The sequence below is a fragment of the Ostrea edulis genome, chromosome 3, assembly GCF_947568905.1.
Source record: "Ostrea edulis chromosome 3, xbOstEdul1.1, whole genome shotgun sequence".
NCBI lineage: Eukaryota > Metazoa > Mollusca > Bivalvia > Ostreida > Ostreidae > Ostrea > Ostrea edulis.
In genome coordinates, this window is record NC_079166.1 from 24,211,679 (window position 1) to 24,228,866 (window position 17,188).

General features: G+C 36.3%; 1 protein-coding gene across 1 annotated transcript; it reads left to right on the plus strand.

Moving 5' to 3' along the window:
- Positions 1 to 2,398: 2,398 nt before the first annotated feature.
- LOC125676611 (uncharacterized) lies at positions 2,399 to 8,301 on the plus strand. Its single transcript, XM_048914448.2, has 3 exons — positions 2,399 to 2,416; positions 4,214 to 4,894; positions 8,155 to 8,301. Exons 1-3 carry the CDS (start codon positions 2,399 to 2,401, stop codon positions 8,299 to 8,301), a joined length of 846 nt encoding a protein of 281 aa, XP_048770405.2.
- Positions 8,302 to 17,188: the final 8,887 nt, after the last annotated feature.

Below are 17,188 nucleotides of genomic sequence, written 5' to 3' on the forward strand. Positions count from 1 at the left end.
CGGTGTACACCTGACCCACCTCTAATATATCAAGCATAACGGTGTACACCTGACCCACCTCTAATATATCAAGCATAACGGTGTACCCCTGACCCACCTCTAATATATCAAGCATAACAGTGTACCCCTGACCCACCTCTAATATATCAAGAGTTTTTTATATTGATAATTTTTTCGTTATCTTCACCTTTTCATTAATATTTTTTGTCTAAAGATACGCATCTTTGCAATTTTCTACTAATTAAGATTAAGTTCATTTAAAATCATGCACTGTTAGACAATTCTATGGTGTAGCCTATGCTTTGACAAATGACGGTTCTATCATTTTATCTTTTGACCTAAAAATAATCATTTTGATGGAAAATGGCATATCATATCATGACTGATTTATGAAAATATAGACACACACACACACACTCACACACACAGAGAGAGAGAGAGAGAGAGAGAGAGAGAGAGAGAGAGAGAGAGAGAGAGAGAGTATTCCATTACCACTTGCATATGGTGTTTATATCTCTCCACTGATTCGATACACAAGAGTTTGTTCTTTATATGGTCAGTTTCTAAATCGAGGCAAGCTACTGACAAACAAGTTGATGGTACAGGAGTTTCAACAGTCTCGTATACAGTCAGCAATTTGCATATTTTATGGTCGATATAACGCTCTACTGAAACTGTTTTTATTTGATTTAACGCCTAATTTTACACAAAGTATTCAATGGCGTTGTACATGTACAATATACATGTAAAAAGCTTTAAATGAATAAACAATACGTCATATGCATGCAAACACACTCTACATATACTAAACTAAAAATATGTACATTAAAACTGTCTAAACAAATGTGTTTTCAATTTGGCTTTAAAAGTATGTAAAGATTTGGACTGTCTTATTTCAGCCGGTAAACTGTTCCACATTCTCGGACCAATGGTTCCGAAACTTCTATCACTGACAGTTTTACGCCTGTTCAAAGGAACAATGTAGCAACTCTCAGAAGATAGAGCAACTTTTTATTTGATACCTGTTTCATTAAAAGTTCTGTTAAATACAATGACGCTTCGCCCACATGACACTTATACATGAAGGTCAATAATTTAAATGATATTCTAGAATCGATATGTAACCAATGTAGGTCAATGAGAACATCCCTAGAGCTGTCAAATTTATTACGATTTAATACCAGTTTCGCACCCATGTTTTGGATTCTTTGCATTTTACATATTTCAGTCTGTGCTATGCCGTTTAAAATCACATTACAATAGTCCAAATGAGAAATTACTAAAGATAAAACCAAAATCTCTGTACCTTCTTTTGTCAAATATTTGCGAATACTTTTAATCCTAAGATAATTGATCATAGCTGTTCGGCATTTCCTTTTTATATGTTCCTTCAAATTGAGAGTTTCCTCCAAATATGCACCTAAGTATCTTATCTAAAGTTCTGGTTCAATTTCAACACCATTAATGTTAATAACTTTTGTGCTACACTTATCCAGTTGCCTCCTGCTGCCAAATAAAATGAATTCGGCTCTAGTTTGCCAATACAACCTATGATTGGGTCAAATGCTATTTGACGTGTTTCATACCGGTTGTTAGGCCATTCTCGGCACACTGATTTTGACTACAGATAATTCCATTTACCTGATAAAGATATAGGGCTCATGGCGGGTGTGAGCGGTTGACAAGGGATGATTACTCCTCCTAGGCACCTGATCCCACCTCTGGTGTGTCCAGGGGTCCGTGTTGCCCAACTATCTATTTTGTATTGCTTATAGGAGTTATGAGATTGATCACTGTTCGTTATCTTCACCTTTCTTGTATCGTATTCCCACTACCTACAACAAATTTCAAATAGCTGTTTATTTCCATAACATTTAAAGGATTTCCATATTCCATATATTAAGCTATAAAGAGAATACAACGATAAGAAAATGTGAGGACGACAATAAGACATTGTATTGTTTTGATACAGAATTTTCATTCCTACAAAAGAGTCCAAAATATTACCTTGGTTTTCATTGATATTTTATGGAGGTTAAATTTTTCATTTTGCCAACAATTATTCATGTAATTTCGGCGTACTATATACATTTATCGACTCTAACAATGGACATGAATAACTAACATCTGATTAGTAATAGAATGTGTTGTATCCCAAACCGGTCAGTGACCAACAATTAACGGATTGTTCAAGTTAGAGACATTTTGCAATCTAAATAATTACGTATGGCCAGAGTTGTCTCATCCTGTATACTGCTGGAACGCCCATTCATCTGACACTGTGTGTCATGTGTACACCTATAGGGTATTGTGGGATCGCTTCCTCCCTCACTACAGACAAGATCATGTCTACAGCTGTGGTTGCTGCAGTTTCCGGTGACAGAGGAAATACTTAGAAATGTCTACTATTGTCATCGTATGTTTCGAACATACACATGTTATGTTGATACATATACATTATCAGACAATTAAAACAATTCAATTAATTAACTGCCACAACAAGAGTTTATAGATACCCTTTTAAACACAATTTTAGATCAGAAATAAAGCTCCACACACTGACATCAAAAGATCGAATGCGATTTGGATTTTCACGTGGCTTTTGTAGTTAAGGTAACAGTTCTTGTCCCTAGTGTCAAAGTTGAAGGACAAACATTTCCCCTGAAGTTTGCACCTCCTGCCGAAACAAAAGGAGACATTCGTGGAAAAGCTGATATACGAAGCGTTGACGACATTTCCGGATAAGGCGTAAAGTGTCTCGAGATGGCAACAATTAGTCAAACGCCAAAGAACAATGAGCAGGATTAGGTAAACTTCCGACATCTTCATTGCAAATTTCAATAAAAATTGCCCTTACTCTTTTTCGCTGACTCTGATCATGGCTGTTTGGTCATGTGATGTATTCAGTTACCGATAGTGAAACCAAGTATCGTATATATGTTATTGAATAAAGTATCTCCATTAATATGTAAAACATTCATAAATCAGTTGATTAACCTGTTTATCTATTGAATATCCAGATTACTCTTGGACGGTGTGCGTTTGAAATTAACACATCCATTTACAAATCCACAACATTATTTTAGTAAAGAATGCGATGTTGCTGTGAAAAGCTAAATATGAAAGCCAAATATTCAAACAGTAATCCGAGCCATCTTATCCCCCATTGATCTGAGGCATGAAATGGAAAGGCACGCATACCAGGGGATAATGTGTCCAGGAAATCAATCACTGCCCCATAGACGTTCATTGAATACTTGCAATTCTCATCAATCGGGAGTCTATTTACACGGTTTAACACTGGTCTAGAAAACCTTGGATTCCATTTCTAGAACATATATGAAAGGCGCAGATAACGGACAGTGATCAATCTCATAGTCCTTATAAGCAATACGAAAAATAGAGAGTTGGGCAAACACGGACCTCTGGATATACCAAAGGTGGGATCAGGTGCCCTGGAGGAGGAAGCATCCCCTGTCAACCGGTCACACCCTCCGTGAGCCCTATATCTTGATCAGGTAAATCACATAGTGATCCCTGTTGAATTTGAAGTTTACGGTCCAGATGAACTTTACGGTCCAGATCAAATACAAGAATGACTCTTAATTTTGAGGTTAAAAGTCAAAGCTACCAATATTTCATATCAATATGATACATCATCTGATCATTAAAACTCTAGCAATGTGACTTGTAATGAAATCGTACACATATTCAACTTAAGATATTACACATACCTAGTGTTCACATATTGGTTTCCTTTTATAAGGACAAGATCTTGTTTTATTCATTCTCTGACAAATTGCGCATACTGTTTACAGTTAGCTGTTCAGCTATGTCGCTGATGATCACTTGTACTTATATCTTAATACACAAAACAAAATCCCTGGTCAAAATATGTTGTATCGACCGTATTTATATCAAATATATAGGTATAATTGCAACCGTCGGTACCAATATATGAATTTATCAATAACGTTCGGGGTATTTTGTCACACACACACACACACACACACAGACACACACACACACACACACACACACACACACACACACACACACACACACACACACACACACACACACACACACACTCTCTCTCTCTCTCTCTCTCTCTCTCTCTCTCTCTCTCTCTCTCTCTCTCTCTCTCTCTCTCTCATTCTGAATTCTTTATCGAAAATCGACTACCCTTTCGTTACTTTTGCAATGTTAACAGGTATCGACCATTCCCAAATCCAAAGTATTAAACAATGAAGAACACCTAAGGGTGGACACCCCTAGACACGTAGTACGCGACAAACGGATAGTCAAATACGGTTTTACAGGTTGTTACACCATCACAGAAGACGGGAACCTTCTGTTTATAGACGGTGATGATGAAGTCCGTAAGTTAACATCAGTCGACACCACACTCTTCACACCAGACAGAAGAGCACTCTGTATCCACTCCTCCCGTATTAATGGCGATATACTGGTGGGGAGTTATGAGAAAGTGACGAAGTACGACAGGACAGGACGGAATCCTCGGGTCATTAAGAAGGACGACAAGGGACAAAGTCTGTATGGAGTACCAGCATACATCACGGAGAACAAGACCGGATACATCTGGACTTCTGAATGGAGAACGAAAGCAGTATTAGTGGTGGTGGATAAATCAGGACGCCGTCGGTTTAACTACAAAGGTCGTCCGTATGACCACTCAGGTCATCAACCTGTCTTTTATCCAACAGGAATCTGCACTGATGTCCACGGACACGTATTGGTGTGTGGTTATAACAATAGCAGTATCCATTTCCCGGATCAGGACGGCCAGTTCCTTTCTCTACTGCTTACACAAGACCAACATGGAATGCGTGTGTGGACGACCAACACAATCTCTATCTGTGAAAGACGTACAGTAACATTATAAATATCTACAACTACCTGCAGGATACGGAAGTCAAATAAAAAAAACAGCTTACCAAGGTAAAATACTAGCAAAGGTGATAAAGCGGCACCGATTTACAACGTACAGAACAAGGAAAATACTATATTTTTGATTGAATGTGTATGAATTAATCTGTTTATTGTGATGTGACAGAGACAGTAAGTAACATAGTACATTAATGTATTCAATGTATAAAGAAAGCATAATGAAATTTTTTTAATGATTTAAATGAACCAAAATATTGTTAAATGATGATATAATGAAGACGTTCAAATTCACATGACTGACATATGATTAGAAACTGACCTTTTTGCACTTGCCGCCTTTGGTAAAATGAATAAAATTCTAATTTATTAAACATATGTCATATGGGTCAACATACTAAGCAATAAACCTATATTTAGAATTAAAAAAATAATGGGTAGATGTCCAAAACTGGCAATATGCGTTTCATTTTGAAATCAGTTGATGATATGAAAAGTAAATACATTCAAATATTCATGGAAGTAAGTTTGTAGAGTCATCATACATCATTCAAAAACAATAAATAACATGTATCAACACTACACACTAAAATCTGAAATAATCCAAAAACAGAAAAAATCCAACAGTCTTCGTTCATAAATGAAAGGTGAAAATAGCAAACAGTGATCAATCTCATTCCTCCTATAAGCAATACAAAATATAGAGTTGGACAAACACGAACCCATGGTATATACCAGAGGTGGGATCAGGTACATCGGAGGAGTAAGCATCCCTTGTCGACCGGCCACATATAGTGATCAGGTAAACGGGGGTATCCGTAGTCAAAATCAGAGTGCCAAGAATTGCCTTACAATCGGTATGAAACACGTCAGACAGCATTTGACCCAAAAAGAGGTTGCATTGGCAAACTAGATCGTTTTAACGACCATAGGATTTGCAAAACGCTGACTTTAAACGACACTGTTGATATCACCTTAACATCAATATCAATAGTATATGAAGAAGAAATCTACAAGCTATTTGAGATATAATTTGGATAGATTCTTACATCACCTACTAGGAAGTCAATCCTTATCACCGACATTATTCGTATGACAGTCATGTGAGACTTTTCGTTCTCACATTCTCACCAATGCGAGATCAATATCACCCATGTGGGAATGTCATTAGATATTTTTCTGTCTTACACTGCTACGATGCCATGTACGTTCAATGAGTTACGTTGTACAGTGAAATAAGATATTGTGTATTGTTTTCTTCTTTAATATGATACAACTTTCTTTTGGACAACCATGTAGTTTTGCATTTTACACGTCAAGTGTAACCCATTTTTAAGATATGCTCGTCCTGATTGTTTAATTAGTTTTGCAATTGAATTCAATTGAGGATTTTGATAATTTTGAATTTTCTCAAAGCTTCTGAATAAATACACTAAACTGTGGATAAAGCGTGAGAGAAATAATTCTTTCCTATTTACTCATGCAAGGTGAAGATAACGAACAGTGATCAATCTCATATTTCCTACAAGCAATACAAAATAGATAGTTGGGCAAACACGGACCCCTGGACACACCAGAGGTGGGATCAGGTGCCTAGGAGGAGTAAACATCCCCTGTTGACCGGTCACACCCGCCGTGAGCCCCATATCCTGATCAGGTAAACGGAGTTATCCGCAGTCAAATCAGTGTGCCAAGAACGGCTTAACAATCGGTATGAAACACGTCAGACAGCATTTGACCCAATGCGAGGTTGTATTGACGAACTAGATCGTTATAACGACCATAGAATTTGCGAAATGCTGACTTCAATCGAGACTGTTGAAATCCCTGTACCATCAACTTGTTTGTCAGTAGCTTACCTCGATTTAAAAACTGACTATACCCAGAACAAGCTCTTGCATATCGAATCAGTTGAGATATATAAACACCATATGCAGGTGATAATGGAATATTGCTACATAAATGTGGGAAGTTGACGATGGAGAAGCTGAAATCATCCTGTTTGTCATACAATTGAGTTCTTAGTTTGCCGTTAATGTCTACTTTCAATAAAATATCTAAGTATGAAGCTGAAGTGGACGACTCTGTGGTGTCCTTTATTTCGAGCTGACAGGGATATATCAAATCGACATATGAATGAAAGCTATCATTGTTAATAGACAAAACGTCATCGATATATCTAAAAGTCGAATTGAAGGTCACAGCGAGAGATTTTGTGTTCTCACGTAGAAGTTTTTGAATAAATTCTGCTTCATATGAATATAAAAACAGGTCAGCTAACAAAGGAGCACAATTCGTGCCCATGGGAATTCCAACAGACTGTTGGAAGACCTGATCACCAAAGACCACGAAGATATTGTCAATGAGGAACTCTAGCATATTTTTTATTTCAACTTCAGAGTACTTGTGCGTGGAATCAGAGTGATGTTTAACAAAGTAAGTTTTTGAATGACTGATCACTAGATATGAATATTTCCGTTTTCCGTTTTTGTTGAAGAAGCAACTGTCTATGATGTCAAAAAGTCTAGTCATGCATCAACAAATAGGGAGTTATAATGAGTTCTCTTTTTTGCTAGTGAATTAAAGTAAACATTACATAATTGTTGAAAATGTCCATCTAATACGTTTTATGGGGGTTCAGAAAGTTTGCAGACTACTGTATCTGCAACAGTTTGCCAAAATAATGATGGGTATAATTATATAATAGAGGTATATGTTCTTGATTGAAAAAAGTTCTTTCGGTGTTTAGTTTTTGTTTTCATTAGTTTTATGTCTTGTTGATGTTTAATACTTTTTAACAGGTTTTTTTCCGAACATTTTAATGCATGTGCAGTTTAACATTTCAGGAGATCTTAATTCGTTTTACATTTGATTTCTTCTTTTGTTGACAAAAATCAAACGTTTTACTTTTTCAAAAAAAAAAAAAAAATGATAATTTTCACTTCGATGAGCATCAGTTGATCTTTATTTAGAAAGGCAAGTTTACTGATTCATTTGTTATTTTTCAGTTGAATAAGAGATTGGCAATTACTCTAGGACAGTTTACCGTTAAATAGCCCGAATCCTCCAAAGCAGACAAAAGCGGAAGCACAAAATGGAGACGCTTAGAGCTGAAGTTAGAACGGTGGTCTGCAATACATGCATCACAGTCTATTCTTGAAGGTAATTACATAAATACTGCTTATAACGAGCAATTCATTTTTTGTGATTTTGTGCATACTTAATGTTTTATTCTTGTGTGTTTAGGTTGCAGCTGACACATACTGCAGCAAAATTGGTTTTAAAGATGAAATTAATCTGGAAGACATTTCTTTAAATCAACCAGATTCCCTTCCAAGAGATTGCAATTCCTATGCGGTATTTGACCTAGAAACGACTGGATTAGGTTTGTGAAGAAATTGTTATGTTATGATCAAGTTACATATGTCTTTATTTGGCTAGTTTCATTCTAGAGAGGCATGTTTCGGTTGACTTAGAAGTGAAAATATAATTTTATTTCAGCCAGAACATCTGATATTGTTCAAATTGCTGCAGTGTGTGGAGAGAGAGAGATAGAGAGAGAGAGAGAGAGAGAGAGAGAGAGAGAGAGAGAGAGAGAGAGAGAGAGAGAGAGAGAAAGACAGAGAGAGAGAGAGAGAGAGAGAGAGAGAGAAAGACAGAGAGAGAGAGAGAGAGAGATAGAGAGAGAGAGAGAGAGAGAGAGAGAGTTCAACATACACTCGACACCACAGTCCCCCATTAGTCTTGATACATCCACAGTAACCGGAATTACTTTTGTTGGTGGAGGGATGAAACACAATGACAGGGTTGTTGAGCATCAGAAGCCATCTAAAGGACTCGAGCAGTTTATAGAATTTGTTGTGTCTGTTGGCGGTAAACCTATTTTGGTTGGGTACAACATTCAAAACTTTGATTTACCAATTTTGATTAATTAGCTTGTCAGATACAAATTATTTGATAGTTTTGCCAGTGCTGTTATTGATTTTATTGATACCCTGAAAGTGTCCAAGAGATATTTTGGTAAAAATGATGTAAATTTCAAACAAAATACTCTTGTAACTACTTGGGAACATGATGCTATTGCTGCTGTGAAGGTACTGAAAAAACGTTTTGAAATTAAGTTGTTGACATTATGCAATTTTTCAGAAAAATATGATATGTTCTCATTGAATTATTACTCCTTCAAGAAGTCTTTGGAATCTTTTATTAAGGCAAATGTCATATCTACTATGATTTCAAAATGTTTTTCTAAATTAGAGATTATACACAAGAGGGATTCTCATAATGGGTTGAGAAATGTTTGCAGTTAACCATTATCTGGTTCAAAGCAGCCTAGAATATCTAAGTCAACAAATGTAATCAACAAATTTGTTAAATATTTGAATAACTGTTAATGATGACTATTATCATTGTATGTATTCACTGTGTATTTTTGATATGCCATAAATGTAAATGTTTACAATTACTTATAGAGATAATACTCAATTTGTTTATGTATATAATCTAGATACATGTATTTAATATATGAGCACAAATAGGACTATATTTAAACAATATTTGGTAGTTCATTTGACTATATGACAATTTTTGCTGATTCAGCAACATTTTGGTATTAACTGATTCTGGCTGTGTTATAAGTCTCTAAATGAATATATAACCTTTTCTTTTTTTGGACATATAATCAGGCAATTGATTTTCTCATGCAAGGTGAAGATAACGAACAGTGATCAATCTCATAACTCCTACAAGCAATACAGAATAGATAGTTGGGCAAACATGGACCCCTGGACACACCAGAGGTGGGATCAGGTGCCTAGGAGGAGTAAGCATCCCTTGTTGACCGGCCACACTCGCCGTGAGCCCCATATCCTGATCAGGTAAACGGATTTATCCGCAGTCAAAATCAGTGTGCCAAGAACGGCTTAACAATCGGTATGAAACACGTCAGACAGCATTTGACCCAATGCGAGGTTGTATTGACGAACTAGATCGTTATAACGACCATAGAATTTGCGAGCTGCTGACTTCAATCGAGACTGTTGAAATCCCTGTACCATCAACTTGTTTGTCAGTAGCTTACCTCGATTTAAAAACTGACTATACCCAGAACAAGCCCGGCGACGATTTGGGACAATATTACACTATCACTAGGGGGCGACGGTTTTGGATGTACTATAGTGCACCCCAAATTGTCGCCCGTCCTAAATCGTCGCCCGCTAATATTTTATTGATTTTTTAGGATAGATTACACAGAAGTTATTTTATTGTACCCCCTCTTAAATGGGAGTAAATAGGTTTCAATTCGTCTGTTTGTTTGTCTCTCCGCACCCATATCTCTGGTGCTTGTCGACGTATTGGGCTACAATTTTGTATTTAGATTAGAAGTGACCTACTGACATACATCCCATAAAATGAGAATTCTGGAATGAGAGCTTAAAACACCACGAGCTGTGCACAATTTTCAGCAACTCTGCAATATATCTGTTGTTTTGCGAACCGATATGTGGGTTACATGTGTTCCTGGCATGTGCTTCCCGTAACATGAAATATCTTGATCGCGAACTATTTTCGACTGTCACTCTGGTGTTTGACTGGACATACGCTTGTCAAATGATTGTTATTTTTATTTGGTAAAACAAACCTTCATCAATATGTACAAAGATTATTTTGTTACTATATTGTGAATTTGAAATCGTTCTAAATCTGCATACATGATACACGCTTTCAAATGGAGCCATTTCTATAAATGATCACGATGTACGTAAACAGTGGAAAAGTTCAGGGGCATCTACATGTATTATAACCAGCATTACATTTCGTTTTATTTATATTTCAAATTGATTGATGTCTTTGAAAAGTGCAGAGAACACCTGTTGACCTTTATATTAATGGTAGAGTATCTAAAGGATTGCGGGGATATGATGTAGTTCGCTGATGACTGTTGATATGTTATTATATTATAGCATATTTACTTTGATTATACGCTTGCTCCCAGCACTGTTCACTTAGAGAATTTTTATATCGTATCGCTTTATCATTATACGATCATCTTTTAACGTACATCACCTGAATTTTTGTTCATTAGTAGAGCAACCTGATATTTGTTTTTCAAAATAACGTGTTACTTGATCATACGGGAAATTACGATGTAGAAAATGCATGTTAGAATGCTTGCAGTCAACAGACGGGTAATATTATTTCGGTGTTTAGCAGTAACACTAGCAATTACACTTCTGAATTCGAGGTGAAGTCCCACATCAAAGTTACAGTACATATCGCTATATACAATTGCGTACTTAATAAGCAAAAGTCAAGGAGTGAATAGGGCAATATTATTGTAAATTACAGCCCCAGTTATGTCCCCAGTGTCACCAAATGCTAAAGTTTCTTATAAAACTATCAGAACATTAAGAAGTATTCAGATGCATGTGAGAGGTTAATGTTAATTTGGCACGCGTACACGTGAGTTTTTATGTGCTAAGGGAAGATAACGAACAGTGATCAATCTCATAACTCTTATAAGCAATACAAATTAGAGAATTGGGCAAACATGGATCCGTGATACACCAGAGGTGGAAACAGATGCATAGGAAGAGTAAGCATCCTCTGTCGACCGTATGTGAGTGTTTGTGTGTGCTTGTTTCAAAATACAATTATCTTGACTTTCATAAGCTAATTTATGACTCGCGTAGATTGACTTAAATGTAGGCAAGTAATGTACGAGTATATCAATGCTATATTCTAAAAAGAATGTGTACAATAGCGATTGTGTCGATTATACTATGAAAAGATCTTGCAAGCAGTAGAACGTGTTTCCGATCGTTTTTATTGTGTTGAGAAAACGTCTTCAAATCAAACCACATCTAATTATTAATTAGGTAACATAAAATTTCCTGTATTTGAAATTCATGTTACATTTGCCAACTCAAAAGTATCTTTTGAAATTGCACAGTGTGGTTTTCTAGAAAAGAGTAGAATTGTGAATGCACTGGGACTGTAAAGAAGCCGTGTCATGACGTTTTCATCATTAAATAGCCGTTAAATTACTGCAATGTTTTTTATATCGTGTAGCCAAACAACAAACACCAAATATAAAAAGCAATCACACACACCCCTCTCTGAAATATTGCTATGGAAGATAATAAAAAATAGCGATTAATCTCATAACTTCTATACGTAATACAAAATAGATAGTTGAGCAAACACGGACCCCTGGATTTAAGAGAGATGGGATCGGGTACCTATGAGGAGTAAGCATCTCTTATTGACCGGTCACGCCCACCGATTACGCCCACCGGCCATACCAGCTGTAAACCCTATGTCTTGATCAAGTAATCGGAGTAATCTTTAGTCAAATCAGTGTGTCAATAACGGTCTAGTAGTCGGTATGAAACACGTCAGACAGCATTTGACTCAATGGTATGTTTTATTGGTAGCATAGATCCTTGTAACGACCATAGAATTTGCGAAATGCTGACTTTAAACGAGACTGTTAAAGCCCCTGTAACATCAAAATATGTTTCATAAATAAACACCAGATGCATGTGATCATTGAATATTGCTACTTAAGTATTGGAAGTTGACAATGGAGACGCTGAAATTAATACATTTCCCTGGGTCAGAATAAACCCTTTGGCCAGAAGTTATCAATCACAAAGAATGCAAATATTTCACAATTTATTCACATTTATTTACAGAAAAATACACCATTGAATGAATTAACAAACACACAGTACACCTCACCAAAGTTCACATACACGGTGTCCAATGCTGGTTTATCGTCGAGCTGAATTTATACACGAAAATATAAACTGTCACAAATTGGTTATTAAGTCCAATTCAAAACCCACATATCAAAGTCAAAATGATTTTCCGTGCAATGCTTAACGAATGCTTAACGAGTACTTCTAACAACACAATTTACAGTGAAAAAAGTAAAAATATCAAAGAGCGATTAATATCATACCTAATATAAAGAATACAAAATTGATAAACACAGACATTCTACTATACTAACATTAACTTTCCACAGCCTTCTATTCTAGAACGTACAGTGTTAGGACAAAACGTGTGTTACTTCCTCTCTATACTGAATTCAGACAAACTTCGTTTTATAGTTAGAATATCTGCACTCTTATCTAGGTCAAATATGTCAATCAAATCAAAGGTGAAAATAACAAACAGTGATCAATCTTATAACTCTTATAAAGGTGAAGATAATGAACAGTGATCAATCTTATATCTCATTTAAAGGTGTAAATAACGAACAGTGATCAATCTTATAACTCCTATAAAGGTGAAGATAATGAACAGTGATCAATCGTATAGCTCATATAAAGGTGTAAATAACGAACAGTGATCAATCTTATAACTCCTATAAGGAATACAAAATAAAGAGTTGGACAAACAGGGACACCTGGACATACATATACCAGAGGTGGGGTCAGGTGCCTAGAAGGAGTAAGCATTCTCTGTCGACTGGTCACACCCCGTCGTAAGTCCTGCCTTGATCAGATAAGCGGAGTAATCCGTAGTCAAAATCAGTGTGCCAAGAACGACTTAAAATCGGTATGAAATACGTCAGACAGCATTTGACAAAATGACAGGTTGTACTGACGACTTAGAGCATTAAAAAAAAACACAAGTTGGTGATGGAGAAGCTGAAATCATATCTTTTGTCACAATTTGAGTTGTTGGTTTGCCGTTGATATTCATTTTCAATAAAGCATCTAAGTTGGAAGCAAATGTTGAGGACTTTGCTTTGTCTTTCATTTCGAGTTCACGAGGATATGTTGAATAAACATATAAAGGAAAATTATTCTTGTTAATAGATAAAACGTCGTCGATATATCTAAGTGTCGAACTGAAGGCCACAGCAAGAACTTTTTCTTCTCACTTGGAAGCTTTTTGATAACTCTGCTTCATAAGAATATAAAAAACAGACCAGTTGACAAAGCAGCACAATCCGTGCCAATGGGACTTCCAGCACGTTGTTGGAAGAGCTGATCACTAAAAAGTACGAAAATATTTTCAATGAGGAACTCCAGCGTATTTTTTTTAATTTCAACTTGCAGAATACTTGTCGGTGAAATCAAAGTGGTGTGTAACAAACTAATTTTTGGATAACTGATGTTTCCTTTTTCCATTTTTGTTGATCTTTAATTCATGGTGAGGAATGGTCGTGTAAAGTTTTGATGTTGATTATAGAAAAATGTTGTGATACCGGTATATTACACAATATACATGTACGCATAGTGTGTTACAATCCAGGAGCAATTGCAGATAAGTATCTACAAAATTGGTATTCCAATGTGAAACTGGTACTCTTTTCAAGTAGTATCCAATCTTAAACGATAGTCACCATTTGCTTTTGCACTCCGCACATCATTGCCTATTTTGAAGGGAATGAGCCAATATCTACAATCAATTTGCCAATATCTACATTTGTGTGCACGTTTGGATTTACGTTTTGGAACAAAACAGTGCTGATTTCACAATTCCCCGGATATCAACCAGCTTCCACACATATATGATGGGATTCAACGTTGAATTTATGCAACACAAACAAAACAATATACCCTTAAATCTAATGGACAATGTATCATGCCATGGCTGTGTTACAAGAAATGGCCCTGTAAAAATCAGGAGGAGGGTGATCAAGAGACCCACCAGGTACAATGTACTCATAACCTTTTTACGTCTAAGTGTATCGATCTTAGACTGTTCACCGCGCGACTTCATTGGTTTGACTTTGACCTGAGCTGGCAGAGATGACGAAGTACATGTGTTTTTAGAGGCATGTGGCTCTGTCATGTGAATGTCGATTGTTTTAATTACTTGTAAAGCATTGGATTGCTTATTGGGGGACTGTATGCCTTCAACATATATACAATAGTTCTTGCGTACAGAAGCACTGTGGAAAATAGGAGAGCCAGTATTAAAGACCTCATATATATTGAGAATGCCTTATAGTGACCATTATAGGCATATGATATTATGTCACCAGTAGGTGAATCCGGGGGCGGTGAAATAAAGAGGCAGTTGCTTATCAATATGACGATCCAACCACTAACATACACAATGTACTTTCGGTTTTCATGAAAAACGAAATTGTTCCATTTTTCTTTACAAATTACCAAACACCTTTGTAAGCTAATCAAAAAGGTATGATAGAGCGACAGAGAGACTCCTAATGTCATTAACATACTGTTCAATACCGCAAAAACTTTGCTTGTCCTAACAGCTGGAAGCAATTGGCGTAGGATAGCAAATACGAATGCCAGCCCTACCACAAAATCACTCACACACAGCATAAGAACTAAGAAGTGGTACAGGTTAAGCCTAATCTTATTTTCCCTCACAATAAGAACTAATATACAACTGTTGAACACAAGAGCCAGAACTCCAACAAACATAGATAAGGTAATGAGAGGTATTGAATAATTGTTTTGTTGTTCAACATGAGGGTAACAGTTTAAGGACGTATTCAGTTGACAGCCTTGGATTTTTATTTCAGTAACATTTGCCATTTTGTTGTAAAATCAGGGCTTTTTAACTCAATACTCCACTGACCACAACGATCCGTTGAAATTCTAAACCCTTTGTCTCAATCTAAAAGGAAAATGTTATGAAGTTTGATGTACGCAAATAAAATTTTATGTACATCATAATATGCGAATACTGGAAACTCTTTTATCACAAATATGAATGAAAGGTGACGATATCGAGCATTGATCAATATCATAACTCCTATAAGCAATACAAAATAGAGAGTTTGGCAAATATGGACCCTTGGATATACTAGAGGTGGGATCACCGGTCTAGGAGGAGTAAGCATCCCCTGGCGGCAGGTCACAACCGCCGTGTTCCCTTTATCTTGATCAAGTAAACGGAGTTATCCGCAGTCAAAACATAGTTAGACATCCCTAAATACACCAGCGCGAATTAAATCCTTGAAATGCGAAAACTTTTCTTGATACAGGGTTATTTGAGCTTGACACCCTTTCCAAAACTTAATGTTTGCTGCAACTTTGCGACAAGTTTATGGCAAATAAATTTGTTTGCCATAACTATTCACGAAAACATTGCAGAAGTTTGCCAGTAGAGGTAAAACATTGTAGCAAAGTACTGGTAAACATTTGGGACTTTTGAAAATGATTTACCACTAGTGGCAAATACATGTAGTTGCGGCAATTTTCTGGCAAACAAAACAGATTAAATCCGCTTATCAAAACATAAAATGCGTCATGTCCTGTTAAATGACGTCTCATCGCATTTATTGACATGTGGATTGCGATCTGTGCATTGATTGTATTTTACTGTGTCGGATTGAATTAGTGACAATGTTCATGCTCGGGTAAGTTATAACGCAGTTTGATAAAACTTTAATGAAATAAAAAACCGCAAATAATTCTGCATTTTCTGTTGCATTGCGTATTTTGTGTAATGTCTGTCTGAGCGACTCCGAAGTCTGATCTTGCGCTATGAAGTAAACAATAGGCCTACATAATATATATAGGGACAACTGCACTTTATCCCATATATTTAGCCTACGCATGTCTTCTGAACACCTATTAAAATTTGTTGCATACTCCATCTTGCGTTTTTGATAAATTACAAACTCCACTTATGTAAATAACCAAGATGGCGGCTTTCACTTCGCCGTTACGTTGCGAAGTGAATCTTTGCGCGGCGCAAGCAATTTTTATGTATCAGTACTTGTTTACCTTTTTATGAATTAAAAGTTTGTACAGTGTAGTTTTATCATTTTGCTTTCAACGAAGGAAGCTAATAAACTTTAACCAATGTTAACACAATGTAACCCATCTCTATGCAAAATATCACAGGCAGATCTAGGAATGTATTGAAGGGGGAGGGGTGTTCTACCATTGATTTTGGTTTTCAAAGGGGGTCTACCCTCAACATGCGTTATTGATTCCCTTTTAAGCAAACTTTTCTGACAAGGAGGGAGGGGGGTCCGACCTGACCCCTGAACCCTCCCTCTAGATTCACCACTGAATATTCGCGAATTTTAAAAGTTAGGTTATATCGCATTAAACAGATCAAAATTGGCTTCATTTTGTTCAATAAACTGAATTCTACAACCCGAATGCATGTTAAATGAAAAATTCAAAATGAATACATTAATAATAAATTGGACAGTGCTTTATAATAAACAATACACATTTACGCCACATGATATAAATGAACATTTAATACTTTGAATGTATGTTTTTAGTTGTGAACAAGGTATACAGAGAGCGAAGTTAAACAATATGCA